Below are 17,720 nucleotides of genomic sequence, written 5' to 3'. Positions count from 1 at the left end.
AACGCTGTTCTAGGAGCAGGCAGGGTCCCTCCTCCTGAGGGGCCCGGGCTAGGGGATGAGAAACCCAAGAGACTCACTTCCAAAACTGAACAGAAATTCCCTCCTCCAGGCCTTCAGAGGTTCGTCGTCAGGAAATCCTAACCCCTTCCCCCTCTTCCCTGGCCCTCCTTCCGGCCCCTAGGAACCCAGGCGCCGTTTTTCCAGAAGCCGCCTGGCCGGAGGCGGTCGCGGAGCGGGGCGGTGCGCGTGGGTGGGGGCTGGGCCGGGGGAGGGGAGTGCAAGAACTTTGAGACGCAGCCTCGGGGGCCCGCGGTGACATTCCTGGCAGCGCCGCGAGCAGGCCCGCCTCTGGCGCCCGGACCGGGAAAGAGTCGCCGAGAGACGCCGCGGGAAGCAGTAGTGTCGCCGCCCCGGGAGAGACCCCTGGCTGTCCGCTGCGGCCGCGCGGGAACCAGACGGCGGAAGACGTGTCCGCGGGCATGGGCCTCTTCTCGCTGGAGCCGTTGCTGCCGCAGCTACTCAGCTTCCCGGGCCTGGCCCTCGCCGCGGCCCTGCTGCTCGTGGTCCTGTGGTTGCGCGCCGGGCGCACCAGGTAAGCGCCCCCGCGGCCTTACCGCGCGGCCCGGCTGCCCGGGCCACGCATGCGCCCTGGGCCCCGCGGACTGTGCCCGACCCGGCAGGCCGAGGGAGTACCCCGCCCCCCCAACCCCAGGGATTTCAAGTGCGTGTAGTCAGAACTTGCTGCGGGGCAGCGGAGTGTTGGGGGATTGTGTGTAATGACAAAGGCTTCTGCGTCTTCCCCATACATACGCATACATATTAAAGCGTTGGGACCGAACTCGATTTGCTGCTCCCGTGTAGGTTGTATGTAATAAGCCCTAGGTTTGCATTATTCATTATGCATCACGTATGGCTTCCAAACACACACATTTTGGTGCCGAGTTCCAATGAGTTGATGCTTTATGGCGTAGAATTCGTAGAACATTTCGAGGGGAATTTTCTTACGTTTCCTTCAGTTAAAAGTGAAATGTTTCAGGAGAATGGCAGTGTATGGTACGAACAATAATTCTGGGTACTTCTCTGTGCCTCAGTTTACATCACTGTACCTCATGTGGAAAAACGCAGTAATAATACATCGTGGGAGTTTGGTGACTACTAAGTGAGTTTATGGTGTGCATTTTGTGCATTTACTGTATTATTTTCATTAGAACAAAACCAATAACAACACAACGCTAGAAGTGTGTCACTTCTTTATCAGATTTGAAATGTGGAAGTAGAAACAAATATTTTAAATAGAAGCATTCACTCGAAATCACTGTATTTTCTGTTTGCGATTAGATGTTTGCATAGGTATATATACACACAGATATGTTTATATGTATATGTTTGTGTGATACAGGTTGTTTCTCAAAGGTTTGGGGAAAATGGCACCATTGTACCGCATTCAGATACCTGGGGACATTTCTAGAATGTGCATGGATGAATACTCTAGAAGGGAGTATTGCTTTTTTTCCCCCATGCAAATTTTCAGTGATTTTCCTGGGATGTGCCATGCCCTCCCCTCAGGTTGCCTTTTCCAATGGCTGTGCTCTTGCTTTAGAACCCAACATGAGAATTTAGGATACTTTAATTCAGTGTTACTTGATTCTATGTAGGTTCCATCTTCCACAGTGTCTAACCCTCAGCCAAGGCCACATTTAAAATAAAACTGATAAATTCAAGATAAGATTTGGGTGGTGCTAGGAACTCAGTTCATTTCCAGCAAGTCATTAATCATATACATATGTTTTTAAAAATCACCATTTTTTACTAATAATTGACTTAAATATATATATATATTTTTAAAGATTTTATTTATTTCTCTGACAGAGAGAGACACAGCGAGAGAGGGAACACAAGCGGGGGGAGTGGGAGAAGAAGAAGCAGGCTTCCCGCTGAGCAGAGAGCCTGATTCGGGGCTCGATCCCAGGACTCTGGGATCATGACCTGAGCCAAAGGCAGACACTCAACGACTGAGCCACCCAGGCACCCCATAATTGACTTAAATATAGATACTTTCTAAATTATTATAAAGACAACATATAAAAGCAGAGTCTGGTTAGCAAGGCCAACTTGAAAACAAACATGTCTCTATTATTCTTTCCCTACCTCCCGTTCCCTGCAAAAATGACAAAAGTTAGTCCTACCAGAACAATATAAAATAAATATAAAATGGTTAAATTCTTCTAAATAAATGAAATACAGAGTGGCACTAACTTATATATGTGTTAAAGGGGATACTTACAGTTAAAGGGCTTGTTATGAAGAGAGGAAGGTGTTCACAGAAAATATGATAGGGAGGGGGCAGTAACATAGATTTTTAAATTCTGCAGTTCTGGAAACAGAAGTCAGAAATGGACATTACTGTCCCCAATCAAAGTGTTTGCATTTGGTGGAACTAGGGGAGAATCCATTTCCTTATTTATTCCAGTTTCTAAAGGCCACCAGAATTCATTTTTTTTTTTCATACTCTGATGCTTCTGCCTCTGATTTATAAGAACCCTTGTGATTATGTTGAACCCACCCAGATAATCCAGGATAATCTTCCCATCTCAAAGTCCTTAATTTAGTCACATCTGCAAAGCCCTTTTTGTGATGTAAGGTAACATATTCATAGGTTTGGGGGATTAAGACATGGACATCGTTGGGAAACATCATTCTTCCTACCACAATGCTCCCTCTAACCTCCAAAGATTTATGTCCATCTTACATGCAAAATATACCACCCTGTCCCAGCGTTCACAAAAATCTCAACCTATCACAGTATCAACACAAGGTCGAAGATCTCACATAAATCTCAGTCAGCTCCAAAGTCCCAAATCTCACCATTTAAATCATGTAAATTAGTGCGTGGATCTCAATATGATCCATCCTGGGACAAAAATTCCCAAGAACATTGTGGGTCTTTCATGTACGTCACAGGGATTGACTCCATCAATAAGAGGCTCCTCCACAGATTTTTCTTGGATCATTCCATTTATAGTCCTGGCTTCTTTTGACATGGCTGAGGGGAAACTGTCACATGCCTCATCTTTTCGCTGGTTGACCAATACTGTACATGTGAATGAGTGTGTATGACTAAATTGTCAAAAGTTCAAAATAGCCAATGTGAAACCAATGAATCACTGAAGTAGTAATTAGTAAGAAATTATTGAGCACACACCAAAAAGACAGTTCGCAAACTGGAAGTGCTCAAACCAGAACATGAAATGAGACTCAGTCAATTATGGGGCGCCTGGGTGGCTCAGTCGTTGAGTGTCTGCCTTTGTTTATTTTTATAAAGCAGCTTATATAGTGAGAGAGTAGTGACTGTTTATTCTTCATAGTAATGGATTTCGTTTTTACAGTTTTCAGTGGTTACCTCATATAAACCTTGGGAAATAGTTCAAGTTTTGCTTATCATTTCCAGAGGCACACGCAAGAAATAATCCAGATCAAATTATTCTCGCAAAATAAGCTAAATTAAGCTTTGCCTGAATGACTACAGTGGTTCTGTCTGCTGAGGGAAGCTTCAAGGCTGGTCTCCATCTATCCTTGATTTTAACAGAATATGCCAACCTTTTGATTTTTCCCAGGCACTAGCAAAATGTGTCCAGCCACATCCTTGGCTTTCTCTCCAGAGCACTCTTTTTTGACAGTGACTCTCCTAGTTTGCTGTCTGGATAGGCTGAGAATTTTCCAAAGCATCATTTCCTGGTCCCTCTGTGCCCAAGAATTCTTCCCTTCTTCTACGTCTTCCCTCTCACATTTTACTAAAAGCAGCCAGAAAAACTAGGCTACCCCTTCAACACATTGCTTAGAAATCTCCTTAGTTAAATATCCAAGTTCATCCGGTACAAATTCTGCTTTCCATGTAACTGCAGTGCACAATGTAGCTGAGCTTTCTGCAACTGTAAGAAAAGAATCCCTTTTGTCCAGTTTACAGTGGCATGTTCCTCATTTAATCTGAGCCCTCACCAGCAGTGCCTTTGATGTTAATATTTTTACTTAGGTCTATTTAGGATGGTGTAAATATTCTTTAAGATATATATATATATATATTCTCTCCCATAGTCCTCACTTTCTTCTGAGTCCTCACTAAGGGAGTTGTTAACATCTGTATTTCTACTCATCATCTGTTCAAGGCAATCTGGATTTTTTTCTATCATCTTCCTCAAAATTCTTCTAGCCTCTGCCCATTGCCCAATCAAAGTCATGTGTGTATTTTTAGGTATTTGTCACAGCAGCATGCCACTTCCAGGTACCAAATTTGCACTAGTTTCCTATGGCTGCTATACCAAAATTTTACAAATTCAGTGATGTTAAACAACACAGACCTATTCTCTTACAGTTCTGGTGATCAGAGTCTTACTGGACTAAGAGTAAGATTTTGGCCAAGCTGAGACCCTTCCGAAGGTGCTGGTGGAGAATAGTAGGTTCTGAGAACACAACTGAACTTGCACTGTGTAAGTTTTCAACTAGAGAAACACCGCAAAGATTGAACCCAGGGGTGCCTGGGTGGCTCAGTTGGTTAGGCGACTGCCTTCGGCTCAGGTCATGATCTGGAGTCCCAGGATCGAATCCCCCATCAGGCTCCCTGCTCAGCGGGGAGTCTGCTTCTCCTTCTGACCCTCCCCCCCTCATGCTCTCTCTCTCCCTCTCATTCTGTCTCTCAAATAAATAATTAAAATCTATTAAAAAAAAAAAAAAGATTGAGCCCAGAAGAAGAGGTTGCCTCACCATAAGACATTTTCCAGACTACCTCAGAGAGAATCCCCTTCCTCAGCAGGAGATTCAAAGGGTCCTTGGATTCTGTGACCCCTGACTGTGCCTAACTTGTCTGAGTCATTTTCCTTAACTGGAAAATGGAAACAACAGCTACTACACTAGGTAGATGTGAGAAGCAAAGTGCATGAGAAATGTAAATACATTTTGTAATGAAGTGCTATCACTTCAAAGACAATTGGCTTGCACCATTAAGTTTCTTTGTCACTTCCCAGAAACCATTTTTTCCTAGTTGCTGATTAGGAGAAAAAATGGGATGATTTTCTTTCCCTCTCCCCCAACACACATATCCCCATGCCCCCCAAAATGCTGTAATTGGTCAGAAATAAGATTTAAATGCTGATGAGTCAAAGTAAAAATTCAGTGATTTCTTTTCAAGTTGTAAGATGTCAAGGTTATGTAGATAATGAGTTATTTTGAAATGTTGATTTGTTGACATCACTGTATCACATAAGTCAATTATTTCCTCTTTCTAATTGATTAATTACTCCCAAGCTAGACCTATGGTGCTCTAGATCCCTCACACTGTTAACACTGCCTAGACAATGAGAAGAGCTAGGTTGCAATCATTAGTGGATTTTTTCTTGTTTCTTCCTCTTTTCTCATGACAAAATATAGGAAAAAGATGTGGGCAGCTGAAAGCAAAGTAATTTTCTACTCAAGATTGTGCTGAGTTTAGCAGGTGGATTTTTATGTTTTTACATAGAAGGTGCTAGAGAGATCTCCAGGCACATTTGTGGCAACAAGTAATCAGTTATGCGTGGTGCTACAGTTTCCCTTATTAAACTGCAGTGTTTGGATCGGTCTTGTTACCATTTGAGACAGATTTCAGGCTTGCTTTGCTGTTTTACTTTGTAACTTAAAAAAAGAAGGTCCTGAAGGTAGAGAATCTTCCTATTGTATAATTACAGGAACATGTGAGCTCTGAAAACACTTCACTGTTTGTGTGCCCTTTAAAGTGACCATTTAATATGTTGTTGATTAGGCCAACATTAAGGATTGCTAAATGCTGTAATCATATTTGCTGATAAATCCCGGCAATCCTTTAGAAGATATCTCTTTGTGTAAGAGAAATCAATTCAGAAGTTATACTAGTTCAGCATAAATCCGTTACTTCTATAAGAATAAAATCTTGAAGTGCTTACCTTAGAAATGTGGGACTATTTATGTATGTAAAGTCATCCATGGCTTACTGTTCCCCAACAATGGGACCTCCTTATAGAAGGCAGTGTAGTGTAAGGCAAAGAGCATGGCTATGAAGTCAAATGGACCTGGATCCAACATCCAGCTCCACCCCACTATCCTGTTGATTTTTGAGAGGAAGGTAAGGGAAGACAGAAAAGAACAATGTTGAGGCCCTACTTTATGCCACACTTTGTGCTGAGATGTTTTGCATACGCTATCTCATTTAATCTTCACTGTGGTTCATGAGATAGCTGTTATTAAGCTATTTTTCAGAGGAAGAGACTAACCCAATAAGAGATAAGCTCATTTGCCTGAGGTTGCAGATTTACTCAGAAGTAGAACTGAGTTTTTGATTCCAGGTCCCTTATAGTTATGGTAGACAGAATAAAGCCCCCTCAGCCCCAAAGTTGTTCTCACCTTCATTCCCAGAACCTATGAAAACGTTAGGTTACTTGGAAAAGGGAAGATTAAGGTTGCAGATGAAACGAAGGTTGTTAATCAGCTACCCTTAAAATGAGGGATTATCCTGAACTTTTGGGTGGGCCCAATGTAATCACAAATTAACATGGAATGAAGAAGGAGGTAGGAGAAGAAGTCTACCAACCACCGGTGGCTTTGGAGATGGATTAAGGAGTCTAAGGGACAAAGAATGTGTGGGCAGCCTCTGGAAGCTGGAAAGACAAGGATTCTCCTCTAGAGCCTCCAGAAAAGAACCTAGCCCTGCTAACATCTTGATTTTAGTCCTAGACCCACTTTGGACTTCTGGGCTACAGAGCTGTAAGATAATACATCTGTGTTGTGTAAGCCACAAATTTGCGGTAATTTTTTACAGTAGCCATAGAAAACTAATGCAGGCGTCGTATCTGCCATGCCCTTGGTCTTAAACTACACTGCCTTTTGTAAGAAAGTTCAAAGAGTAGAAAAGACTGGGCCTTGGGTGACTTCTCTGGTTGCCTGTGAGGAGGAGTAGGACAGAAAATAAACATTTCTAAACACTCAGTGCTTTCATCACTATACTAATGCATAATAATTTGAGAATTTGGGGTCCTAAACTTCACAGATCATCATGGGCTATTCTTCAGTCTTTGTTCCTTATCCATCAATATACAAATAAGTTTTGAAAGCTTGTTATGTATCTAGCATCTCTGAATCTTTAAAATCATTTTGAAAATAAGTCTTAGATTGTAGGCATTGAGATCCAGATGGGAACTGGTCAGATTTCTTATTTCCCAGACTTGGTGCATCCCTACGTCCTGCTGCCCACAGCCTGGAGGATAAGACAGAAGAGGACTCTGAGGATTTGAGAGGACCTAGGGGGATGGAATCCTACACTTCACTGACTTCCCAAAAGTAGGAGAGCAGAGAGAACCATAAGCTGTAGAGGAAAGATTACCAGCCTCTTGTAGGAGAATATTTTTGTATTTTATCCAAAGTAAAATCCCACTGAAACCACTTCAGGTTACTCTTCTGTGAAAGGCAAAGGACAAAACTATAGAAAGCTACTTTGCTGAATAAGAGAAGGTGACATCTATTATATCGTGCATTTTTATAGCCAGAGTGCTCATTTTTATGGTTTTGGCATTTTTTTTCAACACAGAAGTATTTGGGATGGGATTTTTTTTTTTTTTGTCTATAGGAAAGTGGGAAGGATTAATTAAGTCTATAATTGCTTAATGCAGAAATTAATAGAAATTTTAATAAAAGTGCAACCATAACAGGATTTAAATCCATTGTCATTTCTCTTCATAACTTTATCCTAAATAGTTGATAATAATGAAGAAGAAACTTAAAATGCTTTACTTTACTGACTAGTTTCTCAGCGAATATTTGTCATAAGAAATGAAGGATGAATGCATGAATGGACAGTTCAGCGTGGTAATTCTCTATTTCTAATATGAATATTTTAGAGTTGTAGATATTAATAGCAAGGCATATAAACTGCATACAAAAATGATATATCAAATGTCATACATAACACATTTTCTGCAGCTTAATTAGAAAGTGAAGATGTCTTAAGCAAGTGCTTACCTGTCATGAATATTTATAAATGGAGAACGTATCAGTGCAATGTTATTCTTTAGTGTAAACCTAACTGAAAACATAGCGATTGTAGTGCAGTCAATTCCGATGATTCCTGCTTCTTCAGATTCAGAGTTTAAACATAGGTACTGTTAACTTTCAGTTCTAGGTACTGGATTTTATAACTGTGCTTATGATTCCCTTCCCTGGTATAGATGGACAGTGTACTTTATTTAACAGATCAGCACTCCTTTGAGAAAGGGCTGAACCTGGTTTGGTTAATCACATACAATCACACATATTTTGGTCCTTAGTACACTTAAATAATGGTAAGATGATTAGTACACTTAAATAATGGTAAGATGATTACTCATAAACTATTAGAGACACCATGTTTTCTGCCTGAAAATCAAAATCATGCTGATGAAAGCATTGCTTTGTATTAGCTGTACCTTGGAACTATGAACATCCAAACCACTTTATCTCAGGAAGACAAGTGGCTTGTTGCTCAGTCATGTCTAGTGAGGATTTAATGTCATGACATTGTATTTTGGCGGTGCTGTCCTTTTGGGGCAGGATGTGAGGGGATCAATTTCTTCGGGTGTTGGACAGTTATCACTTTAGGGTTAACTACTCCAATATTGTTGACTCTAATCTATTTTTGTGTATTGAGTATATAGTACTATAAAATTGTTTTTGACTTATTATGAACAGCCAACACTTTTGAGCACTTCCTATGTGCCTCCTAGACATAGAGGCAAGTATTTTATATTCATTATTGTGTTAAATTTATTGAATCTTCCCTCACAATAACTTTTCTCATTTTATAGAGGTAAGAAGTCAGTCTCATTTAAATAATGTTCCCAAAGTCAAACAACCAGAATGTAGTAGGGTCTAGGATTCAGACCCACTGTGTTTGACTTCAAGTCCAAAAATTTAACACTGTTTTATCTTTTCCCCTTATTCTTTTTAAATCTTTGCAATAATGTTCTGACATATACATTAACTCTTTACTGAAAACTAAAGTATTATGATGTAATAAAACTTTTAAGCATTGCTAGTAGAAATTTAATTAAGACAGGAATAAATACATTAGGACTTCAAAAGAAGAATGTGTTAAAAATCTAAGCAAAGCAAAAAAAATCTAAGAAAAGCAGATAATGATAGTCTGCTATATCTCTGCTGCACTGGATTGTGTGAAAGTCACATTTGATGGATAGTGTGAGAAAATACGTCTTTTTCCTTATCTCATATACTGGCTTTTGCACCCTTTCATTTAATGACTCAGCAGAAGATTTGAGATTCACTGCATGCTCTTGTTCAGATACAGTGGAGAATAGGACAAATGACATAGAACCCTGCCCTTTTTTTCTTCTTTTGGACATACACAAATCTGTATATATTTAGCGTATATAATTTGATGAGTTTATAAAAAAGTATACATCCATGAAACTGTCATAAACATACCCATCACAAGCAAGTTTCCTCCCATGTTTATTTATGATGATGATGATAAGAACACTTGACATAATATATATCCTCTTAGCAAATTTTTAAGTATACGATGTAGTATTATTAACTATAGGCACTATGCTATACAGATCTCTAGGACTTATTCATTTTGTATAACTGAAACTTCATGCCCTTTGACTAATACTTCTGTTTCCTCCTCCCCACTGAGCCCTGTTAATGTTTGTTCATTCTACTCTCTTCTTCTATGAGTTTGACTATTTTAGATTCCTTATATAAGTGGTATCATGGAGTATTTGTCCTACATCTGGCTTATTTTACTTAGCATAATGTCTTTCAGGTTCATCCAAGTTATCACAAATGGTGGGATTTCCTACCTTTTTAAGTGTTAATAATCTTCTGTTGTATGTATATACCACATTTTCTTTATCCATTTATCTGTAGACAGATACTTAGATTTCTTCCATATCTTGGCTATTGTAAATAATGCTTTAATGAAGATGGGAGTGCAGATCATGGGATCCTGATTTTAATTATTTCTTAATATATACCCAGAAATGTGATTATTGGATTATTCAGTGGTCCCATTTTTAATTTTCTGAAGAAATTCCATACTGTTTTCCAGAGTAGCTGCACCAACATTCCCAGCAGTAGTGTATAAGAGTTCCATTTTATCTACATATTTGCCCACACTTGTTATCCTTTGTTGTTTTTTTAAAAGATTTATTTATTTATTTATTTGAGAGAGAGAGAGAGAGAAATAGAGTGTGTTACATGAGTTGGGGGGAGGAAAGAGGGTATCTCAAACAGACTCCCTCCTGAGCACAGAGCCCAACACAGGGCTTGATCCCACGACCCGGAGATCATGACCTGAGCCTAAATCAAGAGTCAGATGCTTAACCGACTAAACCACCCAGATACCCCTTGGTTTTTTTGCTAATAGCCATCCTGGCATGCTATCATTGTGGTTTCGATTTGCATTTCCCTGATGATTAGTGTTGTTGAGCACCTTTTCATATACCTGTTGGCCATTAATATGTCTTCTTTAGAAAAATGTCTATTTAGTTCCTTTGTCCATTTTTATTTTTCATTTTTTTTTAAGATTTTATTTATTTATTTGAGAGAGAGCAAGCAAGAGAGAGAGAGCACACGAGCAGAGGGAGAGGAAGAGGGAGAAGCAGACTTTCCTGCTGAGGAGGGAGCCCAATGCGGGGCTTGATCCCAGAACGTAGGGATCATGACCTGAGCTGAAGGCACATGCTAACCAGCTGAGCCACCCAGGCGCCCCTCCTTTGTCCATTTTTGATCTGTTTGTTTTGCATTTGAGTTGTAGGAGTTCCCTATAGATTTTAGAGATGAATGCTTCATCAGATATATGGTTTGTAAATATTTTCTCCCATTCTGTAGGTTGCTTTTTCATTTTATTGATTGTTTCATTTGCTGTGCAGAAGCTTTTTAGTTAGGTGTAGTCCCACCTGTTTATTATTGCTTTTGTTTCCTATGCTTTTGGTGTCATCTCCAAGAAGTCATCAAGAAGCTTTTCCTCTGTGTTTTCTTCTAGAAGAACATGCCTCTTGACCACAAAGAATAGTGAGCAGGCTGAGAGTCACATCTCACTCTTCCTGAAAACTTGTAAAATTTGATTCAAGATCACTATTTTCAAAGGGAAAACAATGTTGAAGCAACCTGGAATCAGAGGGGAAGGCTATTGCACCCTTTGGTAATCAATTGAAGACAGTTTAGTGTGTTTCCCATTTTAACAATCCTTCAGAAGAGGATTATACAAGCTATTGCCCATGTCATGGCTGCAGTTCTTATTTCACTTATAGAAGCAGCGTTAAATATTGTGTGAGAAAGTGTTACAGACAGTTCAGGTATTACTCGATGTCACAAAGCATAGTGGTTCTTGATATGTCTCTTGAATGCTTTCAGGCCTATAGTGAACTTTCAATCTTTTTTTTTTTTTTAAAGATTTTATTTATTTATTTGAGAGAGAGAGAATGAGAGACAGAGAGCATGAGAGGGAGGAGGGTCAGAGGGAGAAGCAGACTCCCTGCCGAGCAGGGAGCCCGATGCGGGACTCGATCCCGGGACTCCAGGATCATGACCTGAGCCAAAGGCAGTCGCTCAACCAACTGAGCCACCCAGGCGCCCTGAACTTTCAGTCTTGCTTTGGATTTTGAATGGCCTTTTTCACATGGACAAAGGATCTCAGTACTATTTGCAGAATGTGTAACTTTGCCCTTATATTTCTTTTCAGGCATACATGCAAATTCTTTCACTATACATTCAGTGTGTGTGTGTGTGTGAATATATAAATGTATAAATATATGTGTGTATATATGTGTATATATTTCAAACTAGTTCTACCCTTTTTGCTTGTCAGTGTGTTGTGCCATATGGTACAGAGCATCATGCCAAAAGATAAAAATATTTCTAGAACATATGAAATCACCAGTCAACTGAAGAAGGGTAAAGACTTTTGACCACAGCATTTGTGACTCTGATGCATTTGTGGGCAATAGTACATAGCTTAATACCCCAATTCTAAGAACAGGACATATTTTGAAGTTAAAATGGCACTTACTTTTTAAGGGAAAGAATCCAAAAGCAAAGGCTTTGAAAATTTTATTTTTCTAAAGGAATTGATTCAAATCAGTGTTTTCTTTCTAAACTGAAATTCTCCACATTTATTTATAGAACTTTCCCCCTCTTATTTTAATCTCTAGAGTTACCATACAGAGAGGCCTTGGAGATGGAACCCACCCCACTGCAGGTGGATAGAGTCTTCTGGCTGTGGATAACATGGCCACTCCACAGTTTTTCTAACTTATTCCATAGATGGGATATTTTAACCCAAAAAAGAAAGGTCTAGAAAATCAAATCCCACAGCATTCCTAGGGACCATGGAATAAAGTCATCATAACAATGTGATTCAAAGCTATTTACTCTCCAACAATAAGCAATAAGCATAAGCAATCTGGGCTATAATATGCATTACTGTGCTACTCAGATTTTACTCATTTTAGGTCTCAAGTAGACCTGGATTCCTTTGCGCCACACTGAATATTGTTCAACTATTTAACTAATGAAAATGAGGGGGAAGAAAGTTCAGTAGTTTATTTCCCAGACAAGGATTGAGTGTATTTTTCACTAGAGAGATAAACTATTATGTAAAAAAAAAGTGCCATTGCCGTGACATTTGTGGGTAACAGTTCTGTCAATAGCACTTACGTTCTTTGACAAAGATCCAGCCCTAACTTTTTATCTCTTCACTAATTGATTCTTCTTCTTTTGTATTTATTCACCTTCCCTAATTGTCTTTTTTTTTTTTTTAACAAAATGACCGTACATGGGCTTGGTTTTTACAGGATAGATCTATAATAGAATAGTCTTGTTAGAGGGCATCTTAGCAATGCTCCTTCTAATTTTATGATTTATGTTTGAACCCTGCTATATTGCAATTTACTTCTTAGGCAGTGACAGTTACCTTGAGACAAACATAGATCTCAAGAATATTCAAGCAAAAATCGTATTCTAGAAGCATCTCTATATTTTATTTGTTCTTGTGCTTTTCCCTTTGTTCACTGGAGATCTACTATAGAAGGTTTCTTTAGTTCCAAATATAAGTTAATGAAGTTGAGGAGGTAGGTAAAAATGTTCTTAATTACACTGCATTGGAAGATATATGCAAATTATGCTCCACTTTATAGGCAACTATAATATTTTTAAAGGGCTAGTCTTTCCTTTTTTAGGAGCTAAAGTGACTGATTCATGTCAGTTTCCTCAATCTGCTTTAGTGGGACTAAGATAACTCAGTCCTTCTTTGAAACTCTGTATTTGTACTCTTTTAAAACAGTCATGTTTGAGAAGAAATGCTGGCCAAATAGAACCAAAAGCTGAAATAGTGTCTATTTTTGGACTTTAAAAATTGTTCATGTCTTAGAAAAAGGAACACATAACCAAAGAGTCTCAAGCACTGTTTATATGATAGGGTAAGAGGACCTTTAGGTATTTTAGGATAACTCAGATTTGTAGGATATCTCATGACCTGTGTAGCAAATTTAGAATAATGCTAGGTTATTTAATCACGTAAAATTGATCATTCTTTATTTGTCAACAGCTTTGAACAATGACAGTTTTATTACTGTAATTATGATATGCACAAATTTATTTTCAAATCCCCCTCCTTATTTAGAGTTTGTTATCAATAGAAGGAAAAACAGGGAAGAAACATACAGGGACGTTGTTTCTGTCTGTCACAGGTTGACTTTAGAAAAATGACTAGACTTTTAGCTACATCTAGAGCTTACTTTTCATGGGTCTCTGAAGCCTTGGTAAGATCAAGTAAAGAAGAATCCACAGTAGTGAGTGCTTTTCTTCTCCAATTACTGTCTCCAGGCTTTCACTGGAATGGTACAATTACAACCAGGTTAAGAAAATAACTTAGAAAACTTATTTTTATTAGAAGAGAACAACTAAGATCATGATATTTATGAAATCAGAAATAATGGAATTCCCACAGGAGAGGAAATGGCATGATATTTCTCACTCTCTCTGAGCCTCAGTTTTCTCATGTAAATAAGGAAGTCAGACTAGATAATCACTCTGGAAATAATTTGAATTCTATAGGGACATTGCCATTCTCACATTAACCCCTCAGACTACACATATTTCAGCTATACAGAATGTACCTGTCCTCAAATACAGTATGTCTTCTTCTGACTACATTACAATACTCTTCTTTCTGCCCTTTTAGACCCAACATAAAAGCGGCACCTCTCTGGAGTTTTTCCAGCTCTTCCCTGGGCAAAGTTTACCATCTCCTCCTCCAGCCTCCACCAGCACCTCAGAATTCACATCACGGTGTATTATAATTATTAGTCAATATGCATTACTCCCTGGCCAGTGTGTCAGCAACTAGGCTGAGAATCAGAGTCTGCTTTTTATTTATCTCTATGTCTTCAGTACCTAGAAATAAATGCCTGGCGTATTGTAGGCAGTCAATAAGTAATACAATAATAATTACAAAACAACTATCCTTAAATAGAACCAATGCTCATGATAATATGGACAATAAAGCCTGTGGACAATTTTCTTTTTAGTCATTATTGGTTCATAAAATGCTGTGAAACCTGACATACACAGTTGGACTATAAAGAATATGACTCATGGCTCCATGTGAGTTATAGCTAAGTCAGTTATTGGGAATTACTCTTAGGCTACCTGTAAACTACAAGAGTAGTTTAAAGGCCCCGCAGGGGGCGCCTGGTTAGCTCAGTCATTAAGCGTCTGCCTTCGGCTCAGGTCATGATCCCAGAGTCCTGGGATGGAGCCCCACGTGAGGCTCCCTGCTCAGCGGGAAGCCTGCTTCTCCCTCTCCCACTCCCCCTGCTTGTGCATGCTGTCAATCTCTTTCTCTGTCAAATAAATAAATAAAATCTTAAAAAATATAAAGGCCCAACATATAATAATTATAAGACCCTGAATCCCATAGTGAGTTCAGGGCCATGAGAAGAGAGCAACACTCTTTTTGAGACTTAGAGAAAAGAGTTGTTTGAATGGGATTGGGTAAGGACATTTGAAAATCTAAGAATGTCCCCAGAACTCAGATCAGAGACAAGAAAGCCATTTCAAAAAACAAATCAGATGAAACTCTTAGTACAGAAGTGAAATAGAAGAGGGTAAGGTATTTGATCACCCATATTTACATTTATTTAGAATATTTCAGGTGGCAATATGGCAGATTGTTTAAGAGTAAGAGCTTTAGAACCAGAGAGATAAGGAGGAGTTTGAATACACTGTGCTATTTATTTGAGGTAAGACTTTCCACAAGTTATTTTACCTCTGAGGGTCAGAAATAGTTTTGGAGGCAGATGGATGAATGTGAAAAGGTTTCATTGCTCAGACCCTTGAAGAAAAGGAGGTATTATTATTACTATTCAGTAAGTAATAATTGAACTCCTACAATATGGAAAACCCTGAGGTGTGTAGAAAGCAGAATAAAATACCATTTCTGCCTCCAAGGAGTTTATAACTGAATTGGGAAGATATGTATAAATAGGTCCCAATCCCAATCTTTAGTGTTCACATTTCCCCGTTCTATTAATTCAGTATTGCTTAACATCTATATTGGTCCATGTTTATATACTTCGTTTCTTTCACATGATCCCATAAGGCTGTGACTTGCACTGGGAGGAGAAGTTGAGGCTACTAATGTCAACAGTTACTACTGACATGAATTTCCCAACAATCATAAAGGGAAAAGAAATGGATTTTCCACCCCAATCCCTCTCTTAAATCCCTTTTCCCTTTTGTATGTTCTTTTCAGTTCAATTCAACAAATATTTATTGTTTACCTACAGAGATAAAAGTCAGTTTCTGTCCTTGAGGAACCCAAAATCTATAAAGACACATAAATAATCAAGCAATTCCATGATGCAGTATAATAGATAATCAGGATGGAGATAAAGCACAGAAAAACAAGTGTTGATGGGGGGGCTAGATTAAAGAAATTCTTAGCAGTAGGAACTACTAGACTGGGCCATCGGATTACATGTGGATGGAAGGAAGGGGGAAAGGAAAGGTGTAAGGGTGACTCTTTGGCTTCAGGTCTTGAGTGACTGGAACTGGGTCATTCGATAAGATGGAGACTGTTTAGGAGGATTAGGTTTGGGGCTAAGAGGATGAGTCCACTTTTTGAACATATTGAATATGCAGTGTCTGTAGGATGCCCTTTTGTAATATTATCTTTGTATAATTATCTTTGCAGTTGTATGCATGGGCATTATTTTTCCTTCAATTCCACCTTCATGGTTTTTATTGGGAAAAGGGAAAGAGGGATGGGTAGGTTATTAAAAAAAATTGAGGTAACTGCCAACTCAGGACAATTCTCGCAGATGTCATATCTTCACCAACATCTTATGTTACACATAAATGTTATCTGCCATCCTTTCACAAGATATATCTTCTGGGCCAAAGTAATTGGTTAAAGGGTAGGTGTATGACCTGAGTCTTCCACTTGAATTTTTCAAACTGCAGCTGACAGGGAAGATCCCACTCATTTATGGTCCTAGAGTTCTAAAGATGTGAGCCTGGAAACGGCTAGCAGCCATTTGCCCTATCTTGAGGGAAGCAGGTCTACATTAGAGAAAATTTAGCTAATAAACAACAACAAAAAAAAATCAGAAAGAATAGCTGAACATCATTCTTCTTCATTCATTCAACAAATGTTTCTTGAGTGTCAAATATGTGCCAGGCATTATTTTAGATGCTTGGGAAACACCAGTAAACAAAACAGACACTCACACACAAAAACTGCACTTGTGGAACCCCGAGACAGACAGACACTAAATAAAAACACAATAAATAAGTAAATTATATATCATGTGAATAAGCGCTATGGAAAAAGTAAAGCAGAATAAGAGGGATCTGGAAGTGGGACTAGCTATAATTTTTTTAAATTTAATTTTATTATGTTATGTTAATCACCATACATTACATCATTAGTTTTTGATGTAGTGTTCCATGATTCATTGTTTGCATATAACACCCAGTGCTCCGTTCAATACGTGTCCTCTTTAATACCCATCACCAGGCTAACCCATCCACCCACCCCCCTTCCCTCTAGAACCCTCAATTTGTGTCTGAGTCCATAGTCTCTCATGGTTTGTCTCCCCCTCCGATTCCCCCCCTTCATTTTTCCCTTCCTACTATCTTTTTCTTTTTTTTTAAACATACAATGTATTATTTATTTCAGAAGTACAGGTCTGTGATTCAACAGTCTTACACAATCCACAGCGCTCACCATAGCACATACCCTCCCCAATGTCTATCACCCAGCCACCCCATCCCTCCCACCCCCCCTTAATAGGGTCATAAGGTTAGCCATTGCTAAGGAGGTAATATTTGAGCAAAGAATTGAAAGAATCAAGGAGGAGGAGACTGTGAATGTCAGTGGAAAGAACGTTCTAGTATAAGAATGGAAAGGTGAGGCATGCCTGGTATCTCTGGGGTATGGTGAGCTGGTCAGCGTTGTGGGAAGTAAGTGACAATGCATAATGTTGTTGAAAATCAGGTCAGAGGAGTAACAAGTAATTAGATTGTGAAGGCCTACAAGACCATTGTAAGGCTTTGGCTTTAATTCCTAGGGAAATGAGCCATTGGAGTATTGGGAAGAGCAGAATCAGGTAGTCTGATTTGTGATTTAAAATGATCACTCTGCCTGCAGCATAGAGAGCAGA

The 17,720-nt window shown here is 39.1% G+C and overlaps 1 protein-coding gene across 2 annotated transcripts in view; it reads left to right on the top strand.

The window, feature by feature from the left end:
• Window positions 1-252: 252 nt before the first annotated feature.
• CYP7B1 (cytochrome P450 family 7 subfamily B member 1) overlaps window positions 253-17,720 on the top strand; it is a 157,726-nt gene continuing 140,258 nt past the window's right edge. Inside the window, exon 1 of one of the 2 annotated variants that reach the window (XM_006741253.3) lies at window positions 253-592. In XM_006741253.3, the coding sequence (XP_006741316.1) occupies window positions 480-592 (113 nt within the window). In that variant the 5' untranslated portion in view covers window positions 253-479. The remainder of the gene's footprint in view (window positions 593-17,720) is intronic. The other variant, XM_081816061.1, reaches the window with a different exon arrangement.

Source organism: Leptonychotes weddellii, chromosome 4, assembly GCF_054177405.1.
Source record: "Leptonychotes weddellii isolate Sample4059 chromosome 4, ASM5417740v2, whole genome shotgun sequence".
In the NCBI taxonomy this organism is placed as follows: domain Eukaryota; kingdom Metazoa; phylum Chordata; class Mammalia; order Carnivora; family Phocidae; genus Leptonychotes; species Leptonychotes weddellii.
This window is presented reverse-complemented; position numbering and strand designations above follow the sequence as displayed.